The sequence below is a fragment of the Narcine bancroftii genome, chromosome 13 (genome assembly GCF_036971445.1).
Source record: "Narcine bancroftii isolate sNarBan1 chromosome 13, sNarBan1.hap1, whole genome shotgun sequence".
NCBI lineage: Eukaryota > Metazoa > Chordata > Chondrichthyes > Torpediniformes > Narcinidae > Narcine > Narcine bancroftii.
This window is the reverse complement of record NC_091481.1, coordinates 69,267,335-69,293,046: the sequence shown is the minus strand read 5'-3', so window position 1 is coordinate 69,293,046 and position 25,712 is coordinate 69,267,335. Positions and strand designations below refer to the sequence as shown.

Below are 25,712 nucleotides of genomic sequence, written 5' to 3'. Positions count from 1 at the left end.
ATCTTTTCTGGGGGGGGCTGGGTGGGGAGGAGTTACGGTCACTGCGAAATCAGTTGACGCTTGCGAGTGAATTCGCAAATCCAAATGGAGAGGGGAGATGTGGTTGCCCGACAAGGGATAAAGGGCAACTCAGGAAGGGGAGGGGATAGTGGGGTTAAAAAAAATTTAGATAGGAGAATAAGGGAAATGTTTGATGTTTTAGAAATGTTGTCTTACAAAGTGTTCAAAACAAGAAAGCAGAAATGGATAAGAAGGAAAGGTGATGATGAGGAAACGGAAAGAAAAGATAAACTAAGTATGAAATGGCTATGCTGAACTACATGACTTTAAATATTAACGAAATACATAACCAAATCAAAAGGAAGAAACTGCTAAATTTATTGAAAAAAGAAAAAATTGATATAGCATTCGTGCAAGAAACACATTTAACTGAAATGGAGCACAAGAAATTAAAGAGAGATTGGATAGGACATGTAACAGCAGCGTCATATAATTCAAAAGCTAGAGGAGTAGCTATATTAATCAGTAAAAATATACCAATTAAAATAGAAGAAGAAATAATAGATCCAGCAGGGAGATATGTAATGATAAAATGTCAGATATATTCGGAGTTTTGGAATTTACTCAATGTATATTCCCTTACGAAGAAGATCAAAGATTTATGCAAGATATTTTTTTGAAGATAGCAGACACGCAAGGGAACATACTAATAGGAGGGGATTTCAACCTTAATTTGGATTCAAACATGGATAAAACTGGGAAAAGAATTAACAGAAAGAACAAAGTAACCAAATTTATAATTAAATCGATACAAGAAATGCAACTTTTGGATATATGGAGGAAACAACACCCAAAGGAAAAGGAATATTCATATTATTCGGGTAGACATAAAACATACTCAAGAATAGACCTATTCCTGTTATCAGCTCGCATGCAAGACAGAGTTAGAAAAACAGAATATAAAGCTAGAATATTATCGGACCACTCACCCCTGATATTGACAATAGAGTTAGAGGTCATCCCTCCAAGAATGTATAGATGGAGATTAAACTCCATGCTACTTAAAAGGCAGGATTTTAGAGAATTCATTGAAAGACAAATTAAAATGTACTTTGAAATAAATACTGAATCAGTGAAAGATAAGTTTATACTATTGGACGCAATGAAAGCGTTCATCAGAGGGCAAATAATAAGTTATGTAACCAAGATGAAGAAGGACTACAATCAGGAAACAGAGCAGTTGGAAAGGGAAATAGCAAATATAGAAAAAGAATTAGCAATGAAGGAAGACACAACTAAAAGAAGAGAATTGGCAGATAAAAAAATAAAATATGAAACACTACAAACATATAAGGTGGAGAAGAACATAATGAAGACAAAACAGAAATATGAACTAGGAGAAAAAAACACACAAAAATCTAGCGTGGCAGCTTAAGGCAGAACAAACTAAGAGAATGGTATTGGCATCAAGGAAAAAAGACAAACAAATCACATACAATCCAACGGAGATTAATGAAAACTTCAGAGAATTCTATGAACAATTATACCAAACTGAAAACGAAGGGAAAGAAGACAAAATAGATGAATTTTTAACTAAAATTGAACTACCAAAATTACAAATAGAGGAACAAAATAAATTAACAGAACCATTTGAAATAGTAGAAATACAAGAGATAATAAAAAAACTACCGAATAATAAAACACCAGGAGAGGATGGATTCTCAATAGAATTCTATAAAACATTTAAAGATTTATTAATTCCTCCCCTCCTGGAAGTAATCAACCAGATTGATAAAACACAAAGCTTACCAGATTCATGCAAAACAGCAATAATTACAGTAATACCAAAGACAGGGAAAGATCCACTCGCACCAGCGTCATATAGACCAATATCTTTACTTAACACAGATTATAAGATAATAGCTAAACTATTAGCAAACAGATTAGCCGACTATGTACCAAAAATAGTAAATCTAGACCAAACTGGATTTATTAAAAAAAGACGAACAACAGACAATATTTGTAAATTTATTAACTTAATTCATGCAGTAGAAGGAAATAAAGTTCCAACAGTAGCAGTTGCTTTAGACGCAGAGAAGGCCTTTGACAGAGTAGAATGGAATTATTTATTCAAAGTATTACAAAAATACAGTTTACCAGAGAAATATATTAATTGGATTAAAGCATTATATAAGGGGCCATTTGCGAAAGTGACAGTAAATGGATATATATCAAAGCAATTTAACTTAAGCAGATCAACAAGGCAGGGATGCCCACTATCACCCTTATTGTTCGCGTTAGCTATAGAACCACTAGCAGAATTGATAAGAACAGAAAATAAAATAAAGGGATAAAAATAAAAGACAAGGAATATAAAATCAGTTTATTTGCAGATGACGTTATAGTATACCTTACAGAACCAGAATTATCAATAAAAGAATTACATAAGAAATTGAAGGAAAATGGAGAAGTGTCGGGTTACAAGATTAACGCAAATAAAAGTGAAGCAATGCCAGTGAATAATGCGGATTTCTCAAAATTTAAGAAAGAATCACCATTCAGATGGTAAATGCAAGCAATGCGATACCCAGGTATACAAATCAATAAAAACCTCGGCCATTTATATAAACTCAATTATTATCCACTAATGAAAAAAATTACAGGACGACTTAGAGCATTGGAAAGACTTACCACTAACACTAATAGGAAGGATAAACTGTATTAAAATGAACATTTTCCCAAGGATACAATACCTATTTCAGGCATTGCCTATACACTTGATGGAGAAATTCTTCAAGGAGTTAAAGAAAATAATAAGGAAATTTTTATGGAAAGGGGGGAAACCGAGGATAGCACTAGATAAATTAACAGAATGGTATAAACAAGGAGGCTTACAACTGCCAAACTTTAAAAATTATTATAGATCCGCACAATTAAGATACCTATCAGATTTTTATCAAACAAGGGAAAAGCCAGATTGGACTAGATTAGAACTAGATAAAATAGGGGAGAAGATACCTGAATATATATTATATAAATGGGATGAAAAATTGGTACAACGTAGGAATTCTCCAGTATTACATCATCTGCTCAATATTTGGAAGAAGATTCATGTAGAAAGGAATAAATCAAATTATCAACTACCTAAGCTAATACGCAAAATCAGCTAATCCCTTTTACAATTGATAACCTTTCCTTTAGAGAATGGGAGAAAAAAGGGATCAAAAGAATAGAAAATTGCTTTTCAGGAAATAAATTATTATCCTTTGAACAAATGAAGGATAAATATAATATAACTCAAGATACAGTGTTGGCATATTACCAACTGAAATCCTACTTGAAGGACAAATTGGGAAGCAGTCTGAGGTTACCAGAGGGAAGTAATTTTGAATATGTGATTACAGACACAATGATAATCAAAAAATTTATAACAAATATGTATATTAAACTGCAAGAAAAGGAGAATGAGGAAACAAATGGTAAAACTAAACAAAAATGGGAACAAGATTTAAACATAAAGATAAAGAAGGAAGCATGGGAGAAGTTATGCTCTGGAACTATGAGAAATACAATAAACACGAGGTTATGTATGATACAATATAACTGGATACACAGGCTATATATTACACCTCAAAAGTGAAATAAATGGGACCCAACAGTATCTGACAGATGTTTTCGCTGTAAAGAGGAAATGGGAACAACAATTCATGCAATTTGAACGTGAGAAAGTGAAAAAATTTTGGGAAGATCTAAACCAGATATTAAATAAAATCACAAAAAGCAATATACCAAAAAACCCAGAGATCTTCCTCCTAAGTAACATAAAAACCAAAGAATTTGGACTTGATTTGGGTGGTGCACAAAAAAGATTTGTTAGGATAGCCCTAGCTGTAGCAAAAAAATGTATTATGTCAGCCTGGAAATTAGAAGATAACTTGAGAATACAACAATGGTCTATAGAAATGAATAAATGTATTTCACTAGAAAAAATAACATATAATTTAAGAAATAATATTACAATATTTGAATAAATATGGGAGCCATACTTGAAACACAATAGAGAAAACCTACCGGGGACATCTACCACCTAAAATGACAGAAGGAGAAGGAAATGAAAAGAATTGACTCAGTGGAATTTCTTGTTTATTTTTATTGAGTGACAACATTGTTTGACGGGTTTTTTTTTTCACACCATAAAACACGTTAGCCATGATATACACTTTTTCATTTTCACACATATACAGTGACTTTTTCTCCCCCCCCCTCCCTCCTCCCAAGCCACCCCCCCACCCCCACCTCTCATCCATTTTAGGTATACAATCTAGGTTGCATTAAGCCAGTCAGACAATGTTGTCATTCAACAAAAATACACCAGAAATTCTACTGAGTCCATTCTTTTCTTTTCTTCTCCTTCCATCAACTTAGGTAATGTTTGTTCCCGGTAGGTTTTCGCTATCGTATTTAATGTAAGGCTCCCATACTTGTTTGAATATTTCAATATTATTTCTTAAACTATATGTTATTTTTTCTAATGGAATACATTTATTCATTTCTATATATCATTGTTGTATTTTGATGGGTTTAATGTATCTTAGATTCTGAACTTTAAATGAATGGGAGGGGAGGTAGGGAGGGTGGGATGGGAAGAGGGGGGAGGGTGAGAAAACGACACTGTATATATTTGAAAATAAAAATGTATGTATCTTGATCAATGTGGTTTATAGTGTGAAAAATAAAAAAAAAATTTAAAAAGTATGCCTGTCTGCAAGGTGACCTGTGTTCCTTGGACTTGTCCTGACCATCGCAATACCGTGATCTCCCAGTGGCCACCCATTTCAATTCCCCTTCCCGTTCTCTTGCTGACATATCTGTCCATGGTCTCGTGCATTGCTAGACTTAGACCACCCATAAATTGGAGGAACAACGCCTCATCTTCTGGCCGGGCTCCCTCCTACCGGACGGCATTAATATTGACTTTTCTGGCCTTTGTTAAACTCCCCCCCCCCACCTCATTTCTTCCCCCTTTGCCTTTCCCTCCATTCCCTGTCTCCTTTCACACACACATGATAAATTTTTACCTCATTCAATTAACACCTTTTGTTGGTGTGGCCTCCTCTCCCAGCCGGCATTGTCTGTATTGTGAGATTTCCTCTTTTATGCTCACTCGGCTTATTATTCCTTGAAGAAGGGCTCAGGCCCGTAACATCGGCAATATATCTTTATCTTTTATGGACGCTGAAGAGACGGGCTGAGCTCCTCCAGCATCTCGGTGTGTTTTAACTACACTCACAGCGTCTGAGGACTGTTGTGCTTCACTCTGGCCTGTGTTGGAACTGGAGCGGAGTGGCTGGGGCTGATGGGCTCAGGGATATCCAAGCAGATTGAACCCAGGCATTTGCCAATCACCTGCACTACCTGCTGCAGTTCCTCTGCAGAAGTGGAGACCAGGTTTTGAACACAGAAAGCAGTGCATTAAATTGGAAGAAACACAATCGATTCACTGACGGGCAGGGGCTTTATTGAGGATTATAAAATCATGAGGGAGCATAGATTTGGTAAAGTTCTACCCCCTCCCCCGACACTTCTCAGAATCTTTCTCTTCTACCCTCTCTTCTATTCTCCGATTAGCCTGTGCTCCTTACCCCCAGCTCTTTTCTTCCACCTCCCCTCCTCCTGCCTTTTTAATCCAGGTGCCTGCCTGCTTTTTGCTACACTCAGGCTCACACCCCACTACTTCACTTACTGGGGATTTGAAACGTATAGAAGAGTTGGAAACGGTTGGGATCACACCCGTCCGCTACTTGTTTTCACCTCCACCCTCTCTTTCTGCAGCAAATGTCTCCGAGGCCAACTCGCCCGCAGTGGATTCCAGCTAAATATCCGCTCTTTGGAATCCGGATCCATCCAGAATCAGAGGTATGTCCATTCTATATAGCGTTTCTAGAAGCAGTTCTCCCTGTACACTCCTCCCACACATGCCCTCGACCTCGCACTGACACGCTCAGTCTCCAAACAATCCTTGTCTGCAGTTCCCCACTTTCCTTCCTACATTTGTTGCTGAGCCAATAGTTTTCTCTCTTGGCTTCCCATGTCATGAGCCACAAACTTCCTCAATTCTCTCATAATAAAACTCCTTGGGATCTTGCTGCCCCTTCACTTTCCTCAATCACATCGGTGCAAGGAACCTTCATCCCATTTCTCCCCCATCTCTCCCCCACACTTTCCACCCCTCCCCTTGCTCATCACTTTCCACTTCCAGTGGTACAGCACCGAAACTGGCCTCTCAGCCCTCTGCGTCAGTGCCGAATGTCTAGCCTAATTCTATTACCCCACACTTGGTTTGTAGCCTTCGATGCGGCTCGATTAGTGTAGCGGTTAACTCAACGCTATTACAGCACCAGTCTCCTGGGTTTGAAACCGACATTGTCTGTTTCTGTACTCAAACCCTCTTGCTATGAATGCCAACATACCATTCGCTTTCATCATGGTCTGCTGTACCTGCACACCCACTTTCAATGACTGGTGCACAGCGAGACCCGGGTCTCGTTGCATCTCTCCTTTTCCTAATTGGACGCATTTAGGTAATAATCTTCTCTCCTGTTCTTGCCTCCAAAGTGAATAACCTCACATTTCTCCACATTATATTGCATCTGCCATGCTTTGACCCACTCACCTAACTTGTCCAAGTCACCCTGCATCCTCTACACAGCTAACCCTGCCACCCAGTTTCGTGTCACCTGCAAACTTGGAGCTGCTGCTTTCTATTCCCTCATGCAAGTCATTGATATATATTGTAAATAACCATGGTCCCAGCATGGAGCTCTGTGGTTCCCCACTAATCACTGGCTGCCATTCTGAAAAGAACCCGTTTATTCCTACTCTTTGGTTCCTGTCTGTCAACCAATTCTCCATCCACCTCAACATCATCCTTCCTACACCGTGTGCTTTAACCTCCTGTGCGGGAGGTTATCAGAAGCCTTGTGAAAGTCCAGGTATCCAACATCCACTGGTTTTCCCTTATCGACTCTACTAGATACATCCTCAAAAAATTCTATAAGATTCGTCAGACATAATTTTCCCTTCATAAAACCATGCTGACTCCGTCCAAAGATATCACTACTTTCCAAATGTGCTGCAATCGTATCTTTAATAACTGACTCCAGCATTTTCCCTACTACCGATGTCAGGCTAACTGGTCAATAGTTTCCCGTTTTCTCTTTCCCTCCTGCCTTAAAAAGTGGGGTTATGTTTGCTACCCTCCAATCCTCAGGAACTAATCCAGAATCTAAAGAGTTTTGAAAAATGATCGCTAATGCATCCACTATTTCTTGGGCTACTTTCTTAAGAACTCTGGCATGCAGTCTATCCGGCCCTGAGGATTTACCTGCCTTTAATTCCTTCAATTTACCTGACACAACCTGTTGACTTGCATTTATTTCCTTCAATCCTTCCCTCACATTAGATCCTCAGTTCCCTACTATTTCCTGAAGATTATTTGTTTTCTTTAGTGAAGACAGAACTAAAGTAGTTATTCAATTGGTTTGCCATGCCCTTGTTCCCCATGATCAATGCACCTGCTTCTGCCTGTAATGGACCCACATTTGTCTTAACTAATATCTTTCTCTTTACATATCTATAAAAGCTTTTACAGTCAAGTTTTATGTTCCCTGCCAGCTTTCTCTCATAATCCTTTTTACCTTTTCTAATTAATCCCTTTGTCCTCCTCTGTTGAACCCTGAATTTCTCCCAGCCCTCAGGAATACCATTTTTTCTGTCTTATTTATATGCTGCTTCTTTGGACTTGATACTCTCCCTGATTTCCCTTGTTAGCCACGAATGCAACCCTTGTGAAGTGGAAGAGCAGGTGCGCTTTTACAGAGTATTGATGGGCAGTGAAGGATCAATTTGTGCACAGCAAGGGCAGCAATAAAGCACGGTTGTGAAGTTTCTCGGCCACATTCCACAGTGCACTGATCAGATTTTCTTGTGTCTTAGTGCATTGAACTACCGAGTCAAGGAAAACACACCAGAGACTTGTGAACTGGCAGGAGTCCTGCTGTTGGCAAAATGACCTCAGGTATGATTAAAAAAAACTACTTCTAAAGAAAGGAAGGGAGCACAGAAACGGATGTAGCTTGGATAAGAAGTTCTAACAATTCTTGCTGTCATGACAAGTTTATTTCATTGAAGAAAGCTGTTCCTCATCAACATAACCCCATCCACCAATTGGGTTGGTACGGCCTCATAGTCCGGGAGGGCCTGTTATTGTGCTGTATGTCTAAATTAAAAAAAAAATTAAATTAAAAACTTTAAATTTAAAACCGTTGGTTATGTATCTGTGGAAGGATTTGGATGGAAGGTGTGTTTTACTGAGAAGGTGGTGGGAACGTGGAAACCACAGCCTGAAGCCTTTCCTCGTTGAAAACAGTTCCTGAACGAGCATCGGTGATAACCTGCAGAGCTGGGGGTGGGAGCTGGGATGGATAAAACTAAAGTCTGTTTCTGACTGATGTGGAATAGCTGTAACTTCTGTCTACATACGTTGTCGACATTTCAGGCCTGAGCCCTGCTTCACGGAAAAAGTAGAATGAGCCCAGAATCAAGAGATCCTAGAAAGTCTCCGAATTCAGACAGTGCCGGCTGTGGGAGGAATTTTAAACATAAATTAAATTTAGATGTACAGCACGGTAACAGGCCATTTCGGCCCATGACCCCATGCTGCCCAATTTACACCCAATTAACCTACACCCCCCGGTACGTTTCAAACAGTGGGAGGAAACCCCCAGGTAAAACCCACGCAAACACGGGGAAAATGGACTAACTCCTTACAGTCAGTGTGGGATTTGAACCCGATCACTGGCACAGTAAAGGCATTGCACTCACTGCTAAGCCAACCGTGCCGCCCACAAATCCAGACCAACAAAAGGTGTAAATTGGACAGGATAAGGGGAAGTAAGAATTAATCATGGTTGTACGGAAGGGAGAGACAGAGCTGGGGGAAGGTGACAGAGGAAGAAGGGGTGGGGGCAGGGTTTAACAAAAGCCAGAGAAGTTGATATTAATGCCAACAGGTTGGAGGGTCCCTAGGTGGAAGGTGAGATGGTGTTTCTCCAATTTGTGGGTGGTCTCAGTCTGGCAGTGCATGAGGGCCATGGACAGACGTGTCAGCGAGTGAATGGGATGGCGTTGACGTAGATGATGAGATTGCTGACCTGTACGCTATGATATTGCCATTAATGCTGGGCCGATGATCATGTTGACATCTGATCTCCTTCAACAGGCAATGCTGCCCCTCCTGTCGGTGGCCCATTTGTGGCATTGACTCCCAGCATGTGGCCACAGGATATAATGAACAAGCTCTCCCAGGTAAGAGAATAACTTGTTCTAAGCACAAAGCTCTGCACGGTGGCTAACCTGCACCTTGGATGAAATTGACGTCTCAGCACTGTATCTGTAAAGTTTGTTTTGTCATTGCACTTAAGTTAATGATCCAGAGCCTTCTTTAACAAATACAGTACGGTTCAAGTTTATTTATCATCTGTTTACACAACCTGATGATACAATGTTCTCCAGTCCTTGGTGCAAAACATACAAACACACACGGACAAACGATACATATGTGGCATGTGGATACATCTATAAAAATAAATAAATATTGTTTAATACACAGTAGGGTCTCAGAGTGCGAGCAGTTCCTTTGGTCGTTCAGCGTTCTCACTGCCCATGGGAAGAAGCTGTTCCTCAGCCTGGTGGTGCTGGCTCCGATCCTCCTGGATCTCTGTCTCCGACAGAAGCAGCTGAAAGATGCTGTGTGCGGTGGGGGGGGGGGGGGAAGGGACCCTCAATGATTTTGCCCGCCTTCTTCAGACAACAATCACGTTGATGGGGGAGGAGGGAGACCCCAGTGATCTTCTCTGCTGCTCTGATGATCCTGTGGATTGACCTTGGATCCATTTCTCTGCAGCAACAGGGCCGTGCTGTGATGAAGTCGGCCATAGGATGCTCTCGATAGAGCTCCTGTAGAAGGTTGGCATAATGGTGGCCGGTGGCCTTGCCCGCTTCAGTCTTCTCAGGAAGTGCAGTCGCTCTTGTGCCTTCCTGACCAGTGAGGAGATGTTAAGTATCCATGATGGATAACTTGTGCAGTGGGCTCCAAGGAATTTCCAATCTGAATTTATTGTCTTGAACAAGTCGTGAAATTTGGTGTTTTGCGGAATTTGGTGCAAACGTTCATGTTATAACCATCTTACAATGTTATAATACAAAAAAAAAATTACATTAATAGGGCATGAAAAGTCAGGCAGAGTCTTTGGTTCATTGATCATTCAGGAATCTGATGGCGGTGGGGGGTTGGGGGGAAGAAGCTGTCCTTGTGGAGCTGGGTGCTCGTCTTCAGGCTCCTGCACCTTTTTCCCGGTGGAAGCAGAGTGAAGAGGGCCTGGCCCGGGTGGTGGGGGACTTTGAGGATAGAGGCTGCTTTTTTAAGACACCGCCTCATGTCAATGTCCTCGATGGAGTGGTCTGGTCCCTGTGATTAACAGCTTTCTGGAGTTTATTCTTGTCCTGAGAGTTGGCGCCTCCGTACCAGTCAGTGATGAATCCAGCCAGAATGCTCTCCACAGAACACCTGTAGAAGTTTACGAAAATCTTCAGTGACATACTTAATTGGCTCAAGCACCTCACAAAGTGTAGCCGCTGGCGAGCCTTCTTTGTGACTGCACCAATGTGGGGGCTTGAGGACAGATCCTGGGAGATGTTGACACCCAGGAATTTGAAGTTCTTGACCCTCTCCACTACTGAGCCCTTGATGAGGACTGGGTCATGTTCCCCTGACTTCCTCCTGAAGTCCACAATCATCTCCTTGGTTTTGCTGATGGTGAGCACAAGGTTGTTGTCATTACGCCATTCAACGAGCCGATCTCTCTCCCTCCTGTACGCTCCTCATTGCCATTTGTGATTCTTCTGACAACTGTGGCATCATCGGCAAACTTGTAGATGGCATTAGAATTGTGCCTGGCCACAGTCGTGGGTGTATAATGAATAGAGCAGTGGGCTAAGCACACATCCTTGGGGATGCGTCTGTATAGATGATCAGTGAAGAGGAGACGTTATTTCCAATTCGCACTGACTGTGGTCTTCCAATGAGAAAGTCAAGGATCTAGTTGCAGAGGGCGTACAGAGGCCTAGAGCTTGTTGCTTCTTGACCAGCACTGAGAGAATAATGGTATTGAAGGCCGAGCTGTAGCCGATGAAGAGCGGCCATATTCATGATTTTCTGCTTTCAAAATGATCCAGTGCTGAGTGGAGAGCCAGCAATATTGCATCTGCTGTGGAGCAGTTGTGACGATAGGAAAACTGCAGTGGGTCCAGATCTTTGCTTAGGTACGTTAATTCTGGCCATGACCAGCCTCTCAAAGCATTTCATCGCAGTAGAAGTTAGTGTTACAGGGCGGTAGTCGTTGAGGGAGCTCACACACAATGATCTCATTCTTAGGCCCCTCCCTTCCCCTCCTAGACCTCTCTCTTTCCCTCGATTGCAGTCCTCTCCATTTCCCCCTTGGTCCCGGCTCCCTCCCTTTCCCTCTTGGTCCCAGGGGCCTACTCTTCCCCTCCTGAATCCCTCCTCCTCCAAAACTCCCCTTTCCACCATTATTCCCCTCACCTTCCCCATTCCCCTCCAAAACTCAGGCCAACTCCCTCCCCTTCCACTCCTGCACCTCTCTCTGAACACACTCATCCCCGATCACCCGAGACTTTGAGCTGTAAAGTGCGAGCGGCTTGTGTGTGTCGAATTCTTGGGCAGGGACAACCTTCGGGATCTGGTCACTGATGGAACCATGGGGTGAAATTCATCCACTTTCTTTTTTCAGGAGTCTGTTGCACAAGAGTTCCAGTACGACGAGTTTGGATTTCGAATAGACAAAGAAGGTCATTGTAATTTTTTTTGACTCATGTTATTTCCTCTGCTCATCCACCTCTGCTTTCTGCCCCACTGACCATCTTCAGTCTGTGTGAAATGCAGTAACCCTTTCAAACTTGCTTCAAACAAAATTTCACAGCAGATTAGATAAGTTCAGTTAATAAAGAGATAGGCTTTTATTATTGCAATACAGAATGAAGACATTTGGCCCATCAGATCTATGCTAGCTTCCAGCAGAGCAGTCCGTTCACCTCCTGTACTCCTTCAGTTTATCCTCTCTCACACAAGCCCGTAACTTTTTTTTTTTTTTTTTTTTTAATTTTTTTTATTTTTCACACCATAAATCACATTAGTCACATGCCCGTAACTTTGATGTGAAACACTAAGGTCTGCAGACACTGTGGTTGAAGTAAAAACACAATGCTGGAGAAACTCAGTGTCCTTTATCAGATTTCAGATTTATTGTCAGAATATATACACGACATCACGTACAAACCTGAGATTTTTTATCCTGCGGGTAATTACCACTTAATGGTAGTGCAAAAAAAACTATTCACAGTGTAAAACATGTAAACAAACAAATAAATGTAAACAGATAATGAATGTAAACAAACTGACTGTACAACAGAGAGAAAATAAAAAGAAAATCAATAAAATGCACAAGTCAGAGTCCTTAAACAGATCCCTGATTGAGTGTTGTTGAGGAATCTGATGGTGGAGGGGAAACAGCTGTTCCTGAACCTGGGGGGTGCGAGTCTTGTGACACCAATACCTCTTTCCTGATGGCAGCAGTGAGAACAGAGTATGTGCTGGGTGGGGCGGATCCTTGATGATCGTTGCTGCTCTCTGATGGCAGCCTTCCCTGTAGATGTTATTGGTGGTGGGGAAGGTTTTGCCTGTGATGTCCTGGGCTGTGTCCACTACCTTTTGAAGGGCTTTACACTCAGGGATATTGGTGCCCCCCCCCCCCCCATACCAGACTGTGATGTAGCCCGTCAGCGCACTTTCCACCACACACCTGTAGAAATTTGCCAGGGTTTTCGACGTCGTACCAAACCTCTGCAAACTCCTGAGGAAGTAGAGGCGCTGACGTGCTTTCTTCATGATGCCATTAGGGTCCAGGAAAGATCTTCTGAGATAGTGATTCCAAAGAACTTAAATGTGCTGACCCTCTCCACCTCAGATCCCCCAATGATCACAGGATCGTACATCTCTGGCTTTTCCTTCCTGAAGTCAACAATTAGTTCCTTAGTTTTGGTGGCATTGAGTGAAAGGTTGTTGTTGGCACACCCTTCTGCGATATCTGTAAGGTCCAAGGAGGCTACAGGAGGGATAGGTCCTGTGGGAACCCAGAACCAGGATAATAATTTTAGAAATCAGGCAATAGTGTCTCAGGAGTCAATAGAGAGCTGTAGAGGTGAGTAAGTTAGAACGTAGGCAGGAGAGTTTTGGTCGATGTTACCTTTCTAAAGATTGTAAGATGGACTGCAGCCCAGGAGAAAACTGGGATGTTCATGGAGTCAAACAGCATAGAACAGGCCCTTCGGCCCAGCTCATCCATGCAGACTAAGACATTCTGGGCTAGTCCCATTTGTCTGAATTTGGTCCGTATCCACCAGGGGTGGCCAAACCTGCTCAACATGAGAGCCACTTGCAATAAACTTCAGATGTTTGAGAGCCACAAGACATGAAAAAATATTATACACATATCTACTCTCACATGCACATTTTGTTACAAAAATTTTATAATAAATAATAAATTTACATAATAATATTTATTCATGTATGTAGTTTTTCATCGGTAAGTACCTGTGTCGTTCTGGATGTTGGGAGCTCCAGTGGGCAGGAAGCTGCAGCCTTGGCAAGAGTCTGTGGTTGGGACATCGGGAGCTTGGGTGGGTGGGCAGCCAGGACCTAGGCCAGAGTCCACGGTCAGGAGCTCGGATGGGCGGGCAACCGGGGCCTAAGTGAGAATCCACGGTTGGGGATCTGGGAGCTCAGATGGGAGGGAGTCCGGGGCATCAGGAGCTCGGATGGGCAGGCGGCTGGAGCTAAAAATGGGGGGGAGGGTTCTCGACTTACATTCCAAATATTTTCAATCACAATCCACACCCACTAACACTATCGTTGTGAACCTCGGCTTGTACAATTCCTGCCTCCGGTTTCCTCCCAACCTTCAAAATGTACTGGGATTTGTGGTCAATTGGGTGGCATGGGCTTGTGGGCAGAAAGGCCTGTTGCTTCGAAAATTTAAAATTTAACCTACAACCCTGTATGTTTTGGAACGTGGGAGGAAACCAGAGCACCCCAAGGAAACTCATGCAGGTCACCGACTGCCATCCGCCCCCTCTCCCATTAAATCGAAGTCGTCTTGTTTGGACACTGTGATTTTCCCTCTGCCTTCTCACTAAGACGGTCAAGCCAACTGCTGATGAGATGTGGGGAAGTGCCAATCAGGAATTTATATTTTCCATCATTTTTAATTTTTAATTTTTTTTTAACATACCAGGCCTTCCAGGCCACGAGCCCATGCCACCGAAATAACCTACAACCCCCAGTATGTTTGGAAGGGTGGCAAGAAACCAGAGCAGGTCAATGGGAGAACATACAAACTTCTTACAGACCCGTGCCGGGTTCAAACCTGGGTCCTACTGCTGAAATGGCGCTGCTAAAGACCTTTTCAGTACTGTGTCAGACTAGAAACGCTGGATAGGTTTTGTTATCGCTGACAGTGAGGCATCTCAACAAACTGATATACTTTTGTTGCATTTCAACAGATGGAGGTGAAATGAATCCCAGGCGAGTTGTTGGAATCCCACTCCCAGAAGACCCTCAGCAGAGGCTGAGATGGCAAGCGTACCTCGAGTTCACACACAATCACGATGTTGGAGACTTGACGTGGGATAAAATTGACGTGATATTGCCCCGTTCCCAGAAACTGCGATCGTTAATCCTCACCGGAATCCCACACTCCTTGCGACCACAGGTACACATGCCGAGGACCTCTCCCCAATTCCTTGACCTTTATATTCAGGTAATGTGGCGATCTGCTTTCATTCCTCTCTTTTGCAGATGACCCTTCTGCATCTTTCTACTCATTTCCTTATCTAGAACCTTTTCTACCTGATTACTTGTAACTAAATAAAATCCACAAGTTCAGCGTTCCTTTTATTGTCTTATAATGGTACAAACGAACACAATATATCTGACAGAGTGAAGTCTGGTGCCTGTGATGTTGCAGGCCAAGTTCACAACTCTCGGGTTTTTTCTTGTCCTCAGCGATGGCGCCTCCGTACAAACAGTGATGCAACCAGCCAGAGTGCTCTTCCCACATATTGAAGTTTATGAGAGTCTTTGGTGACCTAAATCTTCTCAAACTCGTCAAGTACTGTATAGCTGCTGACGAGCCTTCTTTGTGATTGCATCAACATGGAGGCTCCAGGTCAGATCTTTGGAGATGTTGGCACCCAGGAATTTCATTCTTGACCCTCTCCACTGCTGAGCCCTCGATGAGGACTGGCTCATGTCCTCCTGAAGTCCTCAATCAACTCCTTGGTTTTGCCAACGTTGAATGCAAGGTTGTTGCTGTGACACCACTCAACCAGCTGACCTATCTCCGTCTGAGCAGGGCTTAGGGGTTCACTGTTGAGTTCTCCTCAAGAGATTAAGGAGACTGGGACTTTATTCTTTGGAATGTAGATGACTGAGAGGGGACTTGATGGAGGTATTTAAAATTATGAAAGGAATAGATAGACTAGACATAAACAGACTCTTTCCCCTGAGGGCAGGGAAGTTTGGAAAAAGAGGGCATGAGTTAAGGGTAAGAGGGTAAAACTTTAGGAGAAATATTAGAGGATGCTTCTTCACTCAGAGAGTGGTGGCAGAATGGAATGATCTTCCGAATGAGATAGTTGCAGCAGGGTCCCTTCTGTCATTTAAGAGAAGGTTGGATGTGTACATGGAGGTGAGGGGGTTGGATGTATACTGGCAGAGAGTGGAAGGATTAAGCTAGTAGAGTTGTCCTAGTGAACCAGTGCAGGCTCGAAAGGCCAACATGGCATGTTTCCGCTCTGTAAATGGTTATATAAAGAGGACATAGAAGGTGTTCAGCTCATCGGGTAGTGAAGCATCATGGCCATCTATGGTGTTCATCTTCACTTTGTAGGCTGTAATAGCGGGGACTCCCTGCTGTAGCTCGTGTGCATCTGTCTTTAGCTTCCTACGCAACAGCTTCTTTGCTGCTGAGATAGCCTTCCACAACCGTACCTGCGGAGATTGAAGGGGTGCCATTCGAGCAAGCTGCTGATGTCCCTGGTAGATGTGCAAAACCCTTGGGATGCCAGGAGATGAGATCATGGCTGCAGGAATACATCACCTTCAACCTGCTGTTGTAGTACTGTATTTATATGTACAAATGTACCAGAATTCATACTTTCTGCAGAAACGCAGGTACGTACGATATGCCACCTACAGCACGATTTAATACGACAGTAATTATACTATTCTTTTTCTTTCTTTTCTTTGGCTTGGCTTCGCGGACGAAGATTTATGGAGGGGGTAAAAAGTCCACGTCAGCTGCAGGCTCGTTTGTGGCTGACCAGTCCGATGCGGGACAGGCAGACACGATTGCAGCGGTTGCAAAGGAAAATTGGTTGGTTGGGGTTGGGTGTTGGGTTTTTCCTCCTTTGCCTTTTGTCAGTGAGGTGGGCTCTGCGGTCTTCTTCAAAGGAGGCTGCTGCCCGCCAAACTGTGAGGCGCCAAGATGCACGGTTTGAGGCGTTATCAGCCCACTGGCGGTGGTCAATGTGGCAGGCACCAAGAGATTTCTTTAGGCAGTCCTTGTACCTTTTCTTTGGTGCACCTCTGTCACGGTGGCCAGTGGAGAGCTCGCCATATAAAACGATCTTGGGAAGGCGATTAACATTGTGTAAAATCACCCCAGTAAGGTATAAAGGATTAATAATAAATATTCACAGTTACAGTTAGTGCAAGAACAAAACAACGTTTCAACACTGCAAACAGGTTTTTTTCTGCGTGGTACCAGAGTAATTTATTATTAGGGAGTACGGGGAAGTTCAAGAACCTGGCAGTGGATGGAAAGAAGCTGTACTTGAACCTGGAGGTGCTGGTCTTCCGGCTTCAGTACCTTTTGCCCAAAGGGAGCAGTGAGAAGAGATTGTGACAGGGGTCCTTTATGATGCTGGCGGCCTTCTCAAGGCAGCACCTCACGTGCGGTGGACCCAGCAAGGTTTGCTCCCTTCTGCTTCAGATATGAGTTGATGGAGATTTCCCAGGGTGTTGACGATGGAGCAACGCAAAGATGGAAGGCGCTGGAAAGGTCAGTGTGTGTTTTGGGTCCCCACCTGAAATGTTGTCTGGCTGTTTCTGCCCCTAGATTCTGCCTGTCCCACAGAGATCCTCTCATTGTAGATGATAGGAACTTGGCAATAGTGATAGACAGGAGATATTGCTATAAGATGGTTTGAGGATTTCCTTTTCAGTTTATTGCCTGGGCCTCTGTAACGCTGCTTTCATTTGGTCTCTGAACTCTACTGACTCAGGCTTTTTCCTTTTTCTCGTTGATCCTGACCTCTCCCACCCCTGTGATCCAAAAGGTTTGTGCTCTGTTACCTTTACTACCTTGAATTGACATGCTGTGTAATGCGTCTTGTCTCGCCAGATGTGGGTGCGATTGTCAGGAGCTCTGCATAAGAAACGAAATACGGAAACCTCATACCGCAACATTGTCAAAAACAGCTCCAACGATGGTGACACTGCAGCAAAGCAGGTGAAGGAACGATAGAGAACAGCTGTCGTAAATCAGAAAATGAACAGCAAGAATAGCTAGGTCGTGCTCACTTTCCAAGGTACTTCGTGGGGGTAGGGCGGCCAGATGTCCGGTTTTAGGCCGGACAATCCGGCTTTTGAGTCCTCTGTCCTCTGTTCGGTGCCACCTCGAGTCGTATGTTAATTTGTCCTCTATTAGGGCCCTACACCCCCAAATGGAGGACAAATTAAGGGACAGAAAGGTCACTTAGCTGTTAAATGTGGCGTGCACAGGCATGTTTCAAAAAACAGATCATAAATATTCACAGTAACTGTGCAAAGAAAATAGTGGTGTTTCAATCGTGCAGAGAAGTCTTTCTGTTGTGTCAGAGTGGATTACAGTTAGGGTTATGCGGAGTATCAGTGTGATTTTGATCACGGGTACTTCTGTGCTGGGAACAGACAGTGCGATAACGGGAGTAGAGAGATTGCAGTCTGCTTTGGGAAAAAGGAAGGCATTTAGAGGGGGAGGCAACAGAAAATGAGAGTCACGGGCAGGTAGGTGAGAGCGGAGAGGGAGTGCAGAGGGCGTGAAGGGCAGAGGGGGACGATACCTGGGGAGCGGTGACCAGCATTAGGACTGGCTTCCTTGGGAACCAGGAAGGAAAACATGGAGCATGGGCTGAGCATGCGGTCCAGAAGGGAATGCTTCTTTTATGTGGAGGGACTGGAAAGACTGGTTTTGTTTCCCTTGGAATGAAACACGGAAGTCTGCAGGGAAAACTGAGCTTGAGAGCAGCACGGGTGCGGAGAGGAGAGTGAGTGTGGGATGGGTCAAGGTAAGTTTGGCTTGGTGCATCAGGTGGACAGGGAAGGAAGCCCAGGAGCATTTGAATGGATGGCCTCGATGCTAAAAACTTTCGGGGCAGAGGGAAAATTTGCCAGCTATGTGAACCTTTGTGACCCCTGATCCAGTTACCACTGTAAATTGAATTAACCTGTACCATTGAACAGCTCTATAAGAATGTTAGGGTTTGATGTAGGAGATAGGAGAGGAAGATAACAAGGTAGCTGGCAGTCACCATGTCGTATGGTACAAAAGAAGGCCCCCTTTGCCCACCATCTACATGCTGACCATCAGGGCCCATTTACACTAATCCCATTTAACATCTCTTGTCCCATAGCCTCTGTGCTTTGGCGATTCAAACGCTCATCCAGACACCTGTAAATGTCAAGACAAAAGCTGGGATAATCCTGTCCGAACACTCTTTTCTCAGACTCCACTGATCTTCACTGATCAAACCCTCTGGTTTGAGACACGTCTGCTGTGGGGAAAGGCTTCTCATTCTCCAATATCGAGTCATGCTTATTGCCATCTGATTGTACAAGTACAACCCAACGAAACAGTGTTCTCCAGTCCTCAGTGCAAAATATACAGACACACAACCAGACATAACACACAGGCAGGCAATACATAAGCAAGATAGGTATTTCATACATACAAATAAATATTGTTTCGTGAATGTGAGAGTCTAGGAGGGTGAGTGTGAGCAGTTCCTTTTGGTCGTCCAGCATTCTCACTACTCATGGGAAGAAGCTGTTCCTCAGCCCCGTGGTGCTGGCTCTGATCCTCCTGTATCTCTTCCCCAATGGGAGCAGCTGAAAGATGCTGTGTGCAGGGTGGAAGGGGTGAATGACACGAAACTGGTAGATCACATTGATGGGGGGGCGGGGGGGGGGGTGTTGGGGAGAAAGGGGGACTCCAGTGATCCTCTCTGCCACTCTTGTGGATTGACCTCCGATCCATTTCTCTGCAGCAAAGATGCCACACTGTGATGCAGCCGGCCAGGACCCTCTTGATAGAGGCCCTGTAGAAGGTTGACACGAGGGTGGCTGGTAGTCTTGCCCAGTTCAGTCTTCTCAGGAAGTGCAGTTGCTGTTGCTCCTTCCTGACAAGCGAGATGTTGTGCGTCCACGATAGGTCACTAGTTAAGTGACTTCCGAGGAACGTGGTGCTCTCCACTCTCTCCACTCCAGAGTTGTTGATGTGTAGTGGAGAGGGGATCTATGCCCCTCATAGATGTAGAATCTAGATGATAGTCGGTCTGCTCTGCTCCAAGGGAAATCTTTACTTCCTATGGACGCTGCGAGACTGGCTGAGTTCCTCTGTTTTCCCTGCAGACTTCTGTGTTTCACTCCAAGGGAAACAAAACCAGTCTTTCCAGTCCCTCCACATAAAAGAAGCATTCCCTTCCGGACCGCATCCTGGTGAATCTTCTCTGCACCCCCTCTGATGCTCTCCTGTCCAGTGTGGTGACCAGAACTGTACTTCGAATGCGGTCCATCCAACGTGTTATTCAGCTGTGAAATGGACTGCGTGCTTCTGTGCCCCAGCTAAGGCAACCAAGCATCCCCTCTGCTTTTTTCCACCACCTTCCCTGCTTTTGTGGCCTCCTTTAACCCTTTGGACTTAATCCTTCATAATATATTCTCCGAACTGAGTCCATGGGAAAACTACACCAGTAAGAACCAGCTGGTCCCTGAAAACCAGGGCACGGAGTCCAAAGGGTGAAGGAGCTGTTGAGGATTTAAGGACTTAATTCTGAAAGTCCACATGCTCCCTTGGGCACCACCATTCATGGTGAATGTCATAAACACACAGAAATGCTGGGAGAGCTCAGCAGGTCTTGCAGCATCCATGGGATGTAAAGGTGTTTCTTTGACCAAATATAGACTTTATTCACAATAAATTATTTACAAAGGGAAAACTGTTCAATGTCTCTTCCCACCCTTAGTTTCATATCCGTACATTGCCGTCACTCTACATTGTTACTTTCGATCCTTTTCCACTGCAACCACCTGGCATCTTGCCACTTCTTCCCCCCCACAACGCTGCTGTTGAAATGACTCCCCCTCGTCTTAGCCTTGAGCCCTTCTTCAAGGTATGGGAAGAAGCAGGCAGGTGCCTGAACAAAGGAAAGGGCAGGGGAGGGGGACAGACCAACAGACAAAAGGTGATAACTGAACATGGAGAGAAAAGTTGAGAATTGAGAGGCGGGGGGGGGGGGGGGGAGGGAGCGAGGGGGGAAGGGAGCGACAGAGCTGGAGGAAAGGAGAGGGGGGGAGTGGGTAGATAACTGTAGGAGCAAATATCACGCAGAAAGAACGGGCGATTTATTAAAACTGATCTTCTGAGCAAGATTTTGGCACAAGTTTCAAACTCTCATTGGATACTATTACAGAAATTTGATTAACTTGGTTTTACTGTTCTGATTCAGAATGGGAGTTACCAAGATCACATTACTGACAAGATAAAGGTTGATTACAGAATAGGGTGCTTATTTATCTACAGGCTTAGCTTAGTTAACAATGGGATGAAGATTCCGTTGCAACAATGGTGTATGTAATGAATGCAACTTACTTAACCAATAATCCAATTTCCTATTAACAACAAAGGCTGCGCGTTAGAACATGATTTTTTTTGGAATACGTTATTTAAAATACATTTGAATATAATGATTCATATAAAGAAATACATGTGGAATATATTACAACCCCCATCCCCCCCCCCCCCGACCCTACTACCCCTCACCCTCCCTATAAACCCAAACCCCAAAGATAGAAAAAAGGAGATCCAACCCATCAATCACAGAACTAAAAGCCCGGGGACTAGCGTTACGCCAACACAACGCACCGTAGAAAGTTCCAGATTTTACACACGCATAATCCAAATAAGGGGTCCAAACTTTACAGTAGAAAAAGAATAATTATACACTATCTTTTCCAATGGAAAACACGATCTCAACTCCATCTGCCATCATTGCAAATTTAAATCAACCTAATTTTTCCAAGTAATCCCAAAAACGCAATTTGATACCTAGTCAATCTCAGTTTCAAGATCAACATTTTAACATCACTTAGTAAAAATAATGTTGGTTTATTGGTAATTTATTCTTAAAAACTTACTTGAAAAACTCTTAAGTCGTGTCCCAAAAATGTTTAACTGTATGACATAACCAAGTAGAATGTAGGAAAGAACCTGATTCCTTATGTCGCCTAAAACATAAATGTGAAGAAATTAATTTTTCAGGGGATAAATATAGCTGATATTTAAACTTATAATGAACTAATCAATATCTCCATGAGAATTGTGTTCCTGGAACTTGGAGTTGTCACTGCTGTATTCTAAGGCTCTACTCTTAGGTTCGCTGTTACCACCTTAGCACAATCCACACCCCTCTAATTACTAGGTATAGCCTCGCAATTCTTTCCCCTACAACACTAACAGGAAAAGTCAATGTTAAAGCCATCGATATGGAGGGGGCCCAGACAGGAAATGAGGTGTTGTTCCTCCAATTAGCGGGTGGTCTCAGTCTGGCAGTGCACGAGACCATAGTCACACACATCAGCAAGGGAATGGGGTGGGGAATTGAAGCGGGCGGCCACTGGGAGATCATGATATTGTGGGGGACAGAGTGGAGGTAGCTCAACAAAGCGATCTCTCAATCTGCGCCTGGTCTCTCCGAGGTAGAGGAGACCACAACGGGAGCACCGGATGCAGTAGACAGCCCCTACTTTTAAGTTGCTTCACTTAGAAGGACTGTTTGGGTGAGGGAGGAGGTGTGGGCGCAAGTTGAGCATCTCCTGTGGTCACAGGGGTAGGTTCCGAGGGGGCAATTTGTAGGAAGGGAGGAGTGGACGAGGGAGTCGTGGAGTCTGTTGGACTGTACTCCTCTCTCTGCTATTTTAGTCAGATTTTTCCCATTCCTTGAAGGGCTCAGGCCCGGAATGTCGGTGATATATCACGGACGCTGCACGACCGGCTGAGTTCTGTGTTTTTACTACAATTGTGTTTCACTCCATGGTGTATGTCGTGCTCTCATTAGACCTCCCAAAAAGAATCAGCTCACACTTAACTGGATTAAATTCCTTCTCTCATTGGTGTCCAATTTATCAGCTGTGCCCCAAGATCCTCCTCGTTGTCAGCAATTGGTTTTCATAATCACATCACCTAGGCATATTCGTAAGAGATTGATTAGACAGCAAACAATGAGGATCTCTGTGGTATGTCACTGGTCACAGGCTTCCAAGCATCATTGTGTCCTATTGTCAAGCCAACTTTGGATTCAATTTGCCAATGTAGGATCCGACCTTTTGGACCAGTTTTCCTTCCGGGATGTTGTTAAATGATTGCTGAAGTCAGCCACACTACCTCAGTAATATATTTAATTACCATTTCAAATATCTCAGATAAACTAGTCAAACTGGATCTTCCACTGACAAAGCTATTGCTAATAAACCTCAGACTTTCCAAGTGTAGGTTAATCACATCCCACCCACTGACGTTTGACTGGGTGGCCTGAAATAACATCGCCTGTCCCCACTGCTCTTTGTGAATAGAGTTACAAACACTCCTGTGGCCAGTGAAGATGTAATAATTTTGCTTAGGGCCCTAGATTTCTCCTCCCTTGCCTCTCAGAGCGGCTTGGGACACATCCGAACAGGCAGTAGGGATTTCTCCATTTTCATGCCTGATAAAGTACGAGGAGTCTGCAGACACCATGGTTGAAGGAAAAACACAAATGCTGGAGAAACTCAGCAGGTCAAACAGTACCTTTATGTAGCAAAGGTAAAGGTACATCACTAAGCGTGAAATGTTGGTTCTGTATCTTCACCGTTGCTACAGAAAGGCATTGTTTGATCTGCTGAGTTTCTCCACCATTTGTGTGTGTGTTTTTTTTTACTGTACTTTGTGTGTGTGTGTGTGTGTGTGTGTGTGTATGTGTGTGTGTGGCCTCCAGCGGTCGTTGTCGACCATGGTTATTGCGCTTCTGCTAAGCTGGAATGGCCTCGTCTTTAGGCTCCTGCATCTCCTTTTTTGATGGTAGCAGCGTGAAGATGGCATTGCCTGGGTGGTGGGGGTCTTTGAGGATAGAGACTGCTTTCTTGAGATTCATCTTACTGTCATGTAATAATACAGTGCAAGACAGTATTGCATGGAATTCGCTTTAGTCGGCCGTAAGACAGATGGATTCGCCATCAGCAGAAATTGCCTGAAGTGCCTCTTACAGTCAAAGAGAAGCGAAAGAGATTCCCCTGAGTGACTGATTCAGGAACTCAGCAGGTTGGGTAGCATCCTGGAGGGAGGAGGAATCATTAATATTTCATTTGCTCCAAGTTCCAGCATCTGCAGTCTGCGGTGTCTCCAATGAAGTATTCGAAATGTGCATTTTAAAATGCGTTTGGGAGTGAGAGGGGCTGGTGTATTTGGGAGCGAGAGGGGCTGGTGTATTTGGGAGCGAGAGGGGCTGGTGTATTTGGGAGCGAGAGGGGCTGGTGTATTTGGGGAGGGAGAGGGGCTGGTGCATTTGGGGAGGGAGAGGGGCTGGTGCATTTGGGAGCGAGAGGGGGTGGTGCATTTGGGGAGGGAGAGGGGCTGGAGCATTTGGGAGAGAGAGGGGCTGGTGCATTTGGGAGGGGGAGGAGCTGGTGTATTTGGGGGGTGAGAGGGGCTGGTGCATTTGGCACTTAAGTTGAAAAAGGAGTAGAGAAACAATCAGATAAAAATGGGTTAGAGCAAGTATCTGAACATCAAGGAAAGAAGGGTGTTGAGAGAAGAGATTTCTCAAGATTGCTGCAATCTTGAAAGAATCTGAAAATGTAGGCACAACATGCTGCAAACAAATTAGGGTTTGGGTTGCTCGTAGAACATTCCAGCACAGTACAGGCCCTTCAGCCCATGATGTTGTGCTGACTCATGTAAACCTCCACAATAATTTTTCTCTCCCTCACATCCATAACCCTCTGTTTTTCTTACATCTGTGGGCCTGTCTAAGAGACTTTTAAATATCCCCATTGTTCCAGCCTCCACCACCATGCCCTGCAATGCATTCCAGGGCCCCACCACTCACTCTGTTTAAAAAAAAACTTGTGTCTGATGTCTCCCCTAAACTTTCGTCCACTCACCTTAAACAGATGCCTTTTGGTATTTGATATTGTTCCCCGGGGAAAAGACATGGACTGTCCACCGTATATAAGCCCCTCCTAATCTTGCAGACTTTGATTAAGTCTCCTCTCATCCTTCGTCACTCCAAAGAGAAAATCCCTAGCTCTGATAAACATGTTTCATGAGACATGTTCTCTGATCCAGACAGCATCCTGGTGAATCTCCTCTGCACCCACTCCACAGCTTCCACATCCTTCCTGTAATGAGGCAACTAGAACTGAACGCAATACTCCCAAGTGTCTCACCAGAATTTTATTAAGCTGCGATGTGACCTCGCGGCTCTTGAACTCATTCCCCCGTCTAATGATGGGCAACGTACCATAGGCCTTCTCAACCACCCTATCAACTTGTGCGGCAACCTTGAGGGAATCTATGGATCTGGACCCCAAGGTCGCCCTATTCTTCCACACTATTAGGAACCTGCCGTTAACCCTGTTCTCCGCCTTCAGGCTCAACCTTCCAAACTGCATCTCTTCATTCTTATCAGGATCGAATTCCATCTGCCATTTCTCCACCCAACTCTACATCCTGTCTATATCCTGTTATAACCCACAGTAACTGCATTCCACAACACCTCCAACCTTTGTATCATCTGCAAACTTATTGACCCACCCCCCCCCCTCTACTACTTTATCCAAGTCATACATAAAAGATCATAAAGTACTTAAAGATCTGAAAGGAAATTAATGATTGCATCAGTAAAGAGATTGCAATATCCCAAAAGCACCCTTAATACATAACAAACTGATGCCTGTGAATTTAGGAAATAAAATCCTGGATATTTGGCACTGAAACTATTGAGGACTGCTGTTAGCTCATGTCCTTCGAACAACTGAAGGATAAATATGATTTGCCTATTGGAACTTTTCACTACTTGCTCCAGTTAAGATTCTTCCTGAGGGAAAAATGAGGCTCGACCACGACCCCACCTGAAGGGGAATGAGGCGGAAGGACGACTTCAACTGGGAGACGCTCCCAAAGTTAGATCCAGAGTGTGAGAGCCCAGAGCCGCGCCTGCAA

The 25,712-nt window shown here is 43.9% G+C and overlaps 1 protein-coding gene across 3 annotated transcripts in view; it reads left to right on the top strand.

Annotated features, from left to right (window-relative positions):
• The window catches only part of sgsm3 (small G protein signaling modulator 3), a 66,918-nt gene that overhangs the window by 5,527 nt on the left and 35,679 nt on the right, over positions 1–25,712 (top strand). For 2 of the 3 annotated variants that reach the window (XM_069909756.1, XM_069909757.1), the window contains exons 2-7: positions 5,833–5,916; positions 7,996–8,077; positions 9,281–9,366; positions 11,871–11,928; positions 14,698–14,906; positions 17,601–17,708. In XM_069909756.1, the coding sequence (XP_069765857.1) occupies positions 8,068–8,077; positions 9,281–9,366; positions 11,871–11,928; positions 14,698–14,906; positions 17,601–17,708 (471 nt within the window). In that variant the 5' untranslated portion in view covers positions 5,833–5,916; positions 7,996–8,067. Of the gene's footprint in view, positions 1–5,832; positions 5,917–7,995; positions 8,078–9,280; positions 9,367–11,870; positions 11,929–14,697; positions 14,907–17,600; positions 17,709–17,728; positions 17,788–25,712 lie in introns of those variants that run through there. The other variant, XM_069909758.1, reaches the window with a different exon arrangement.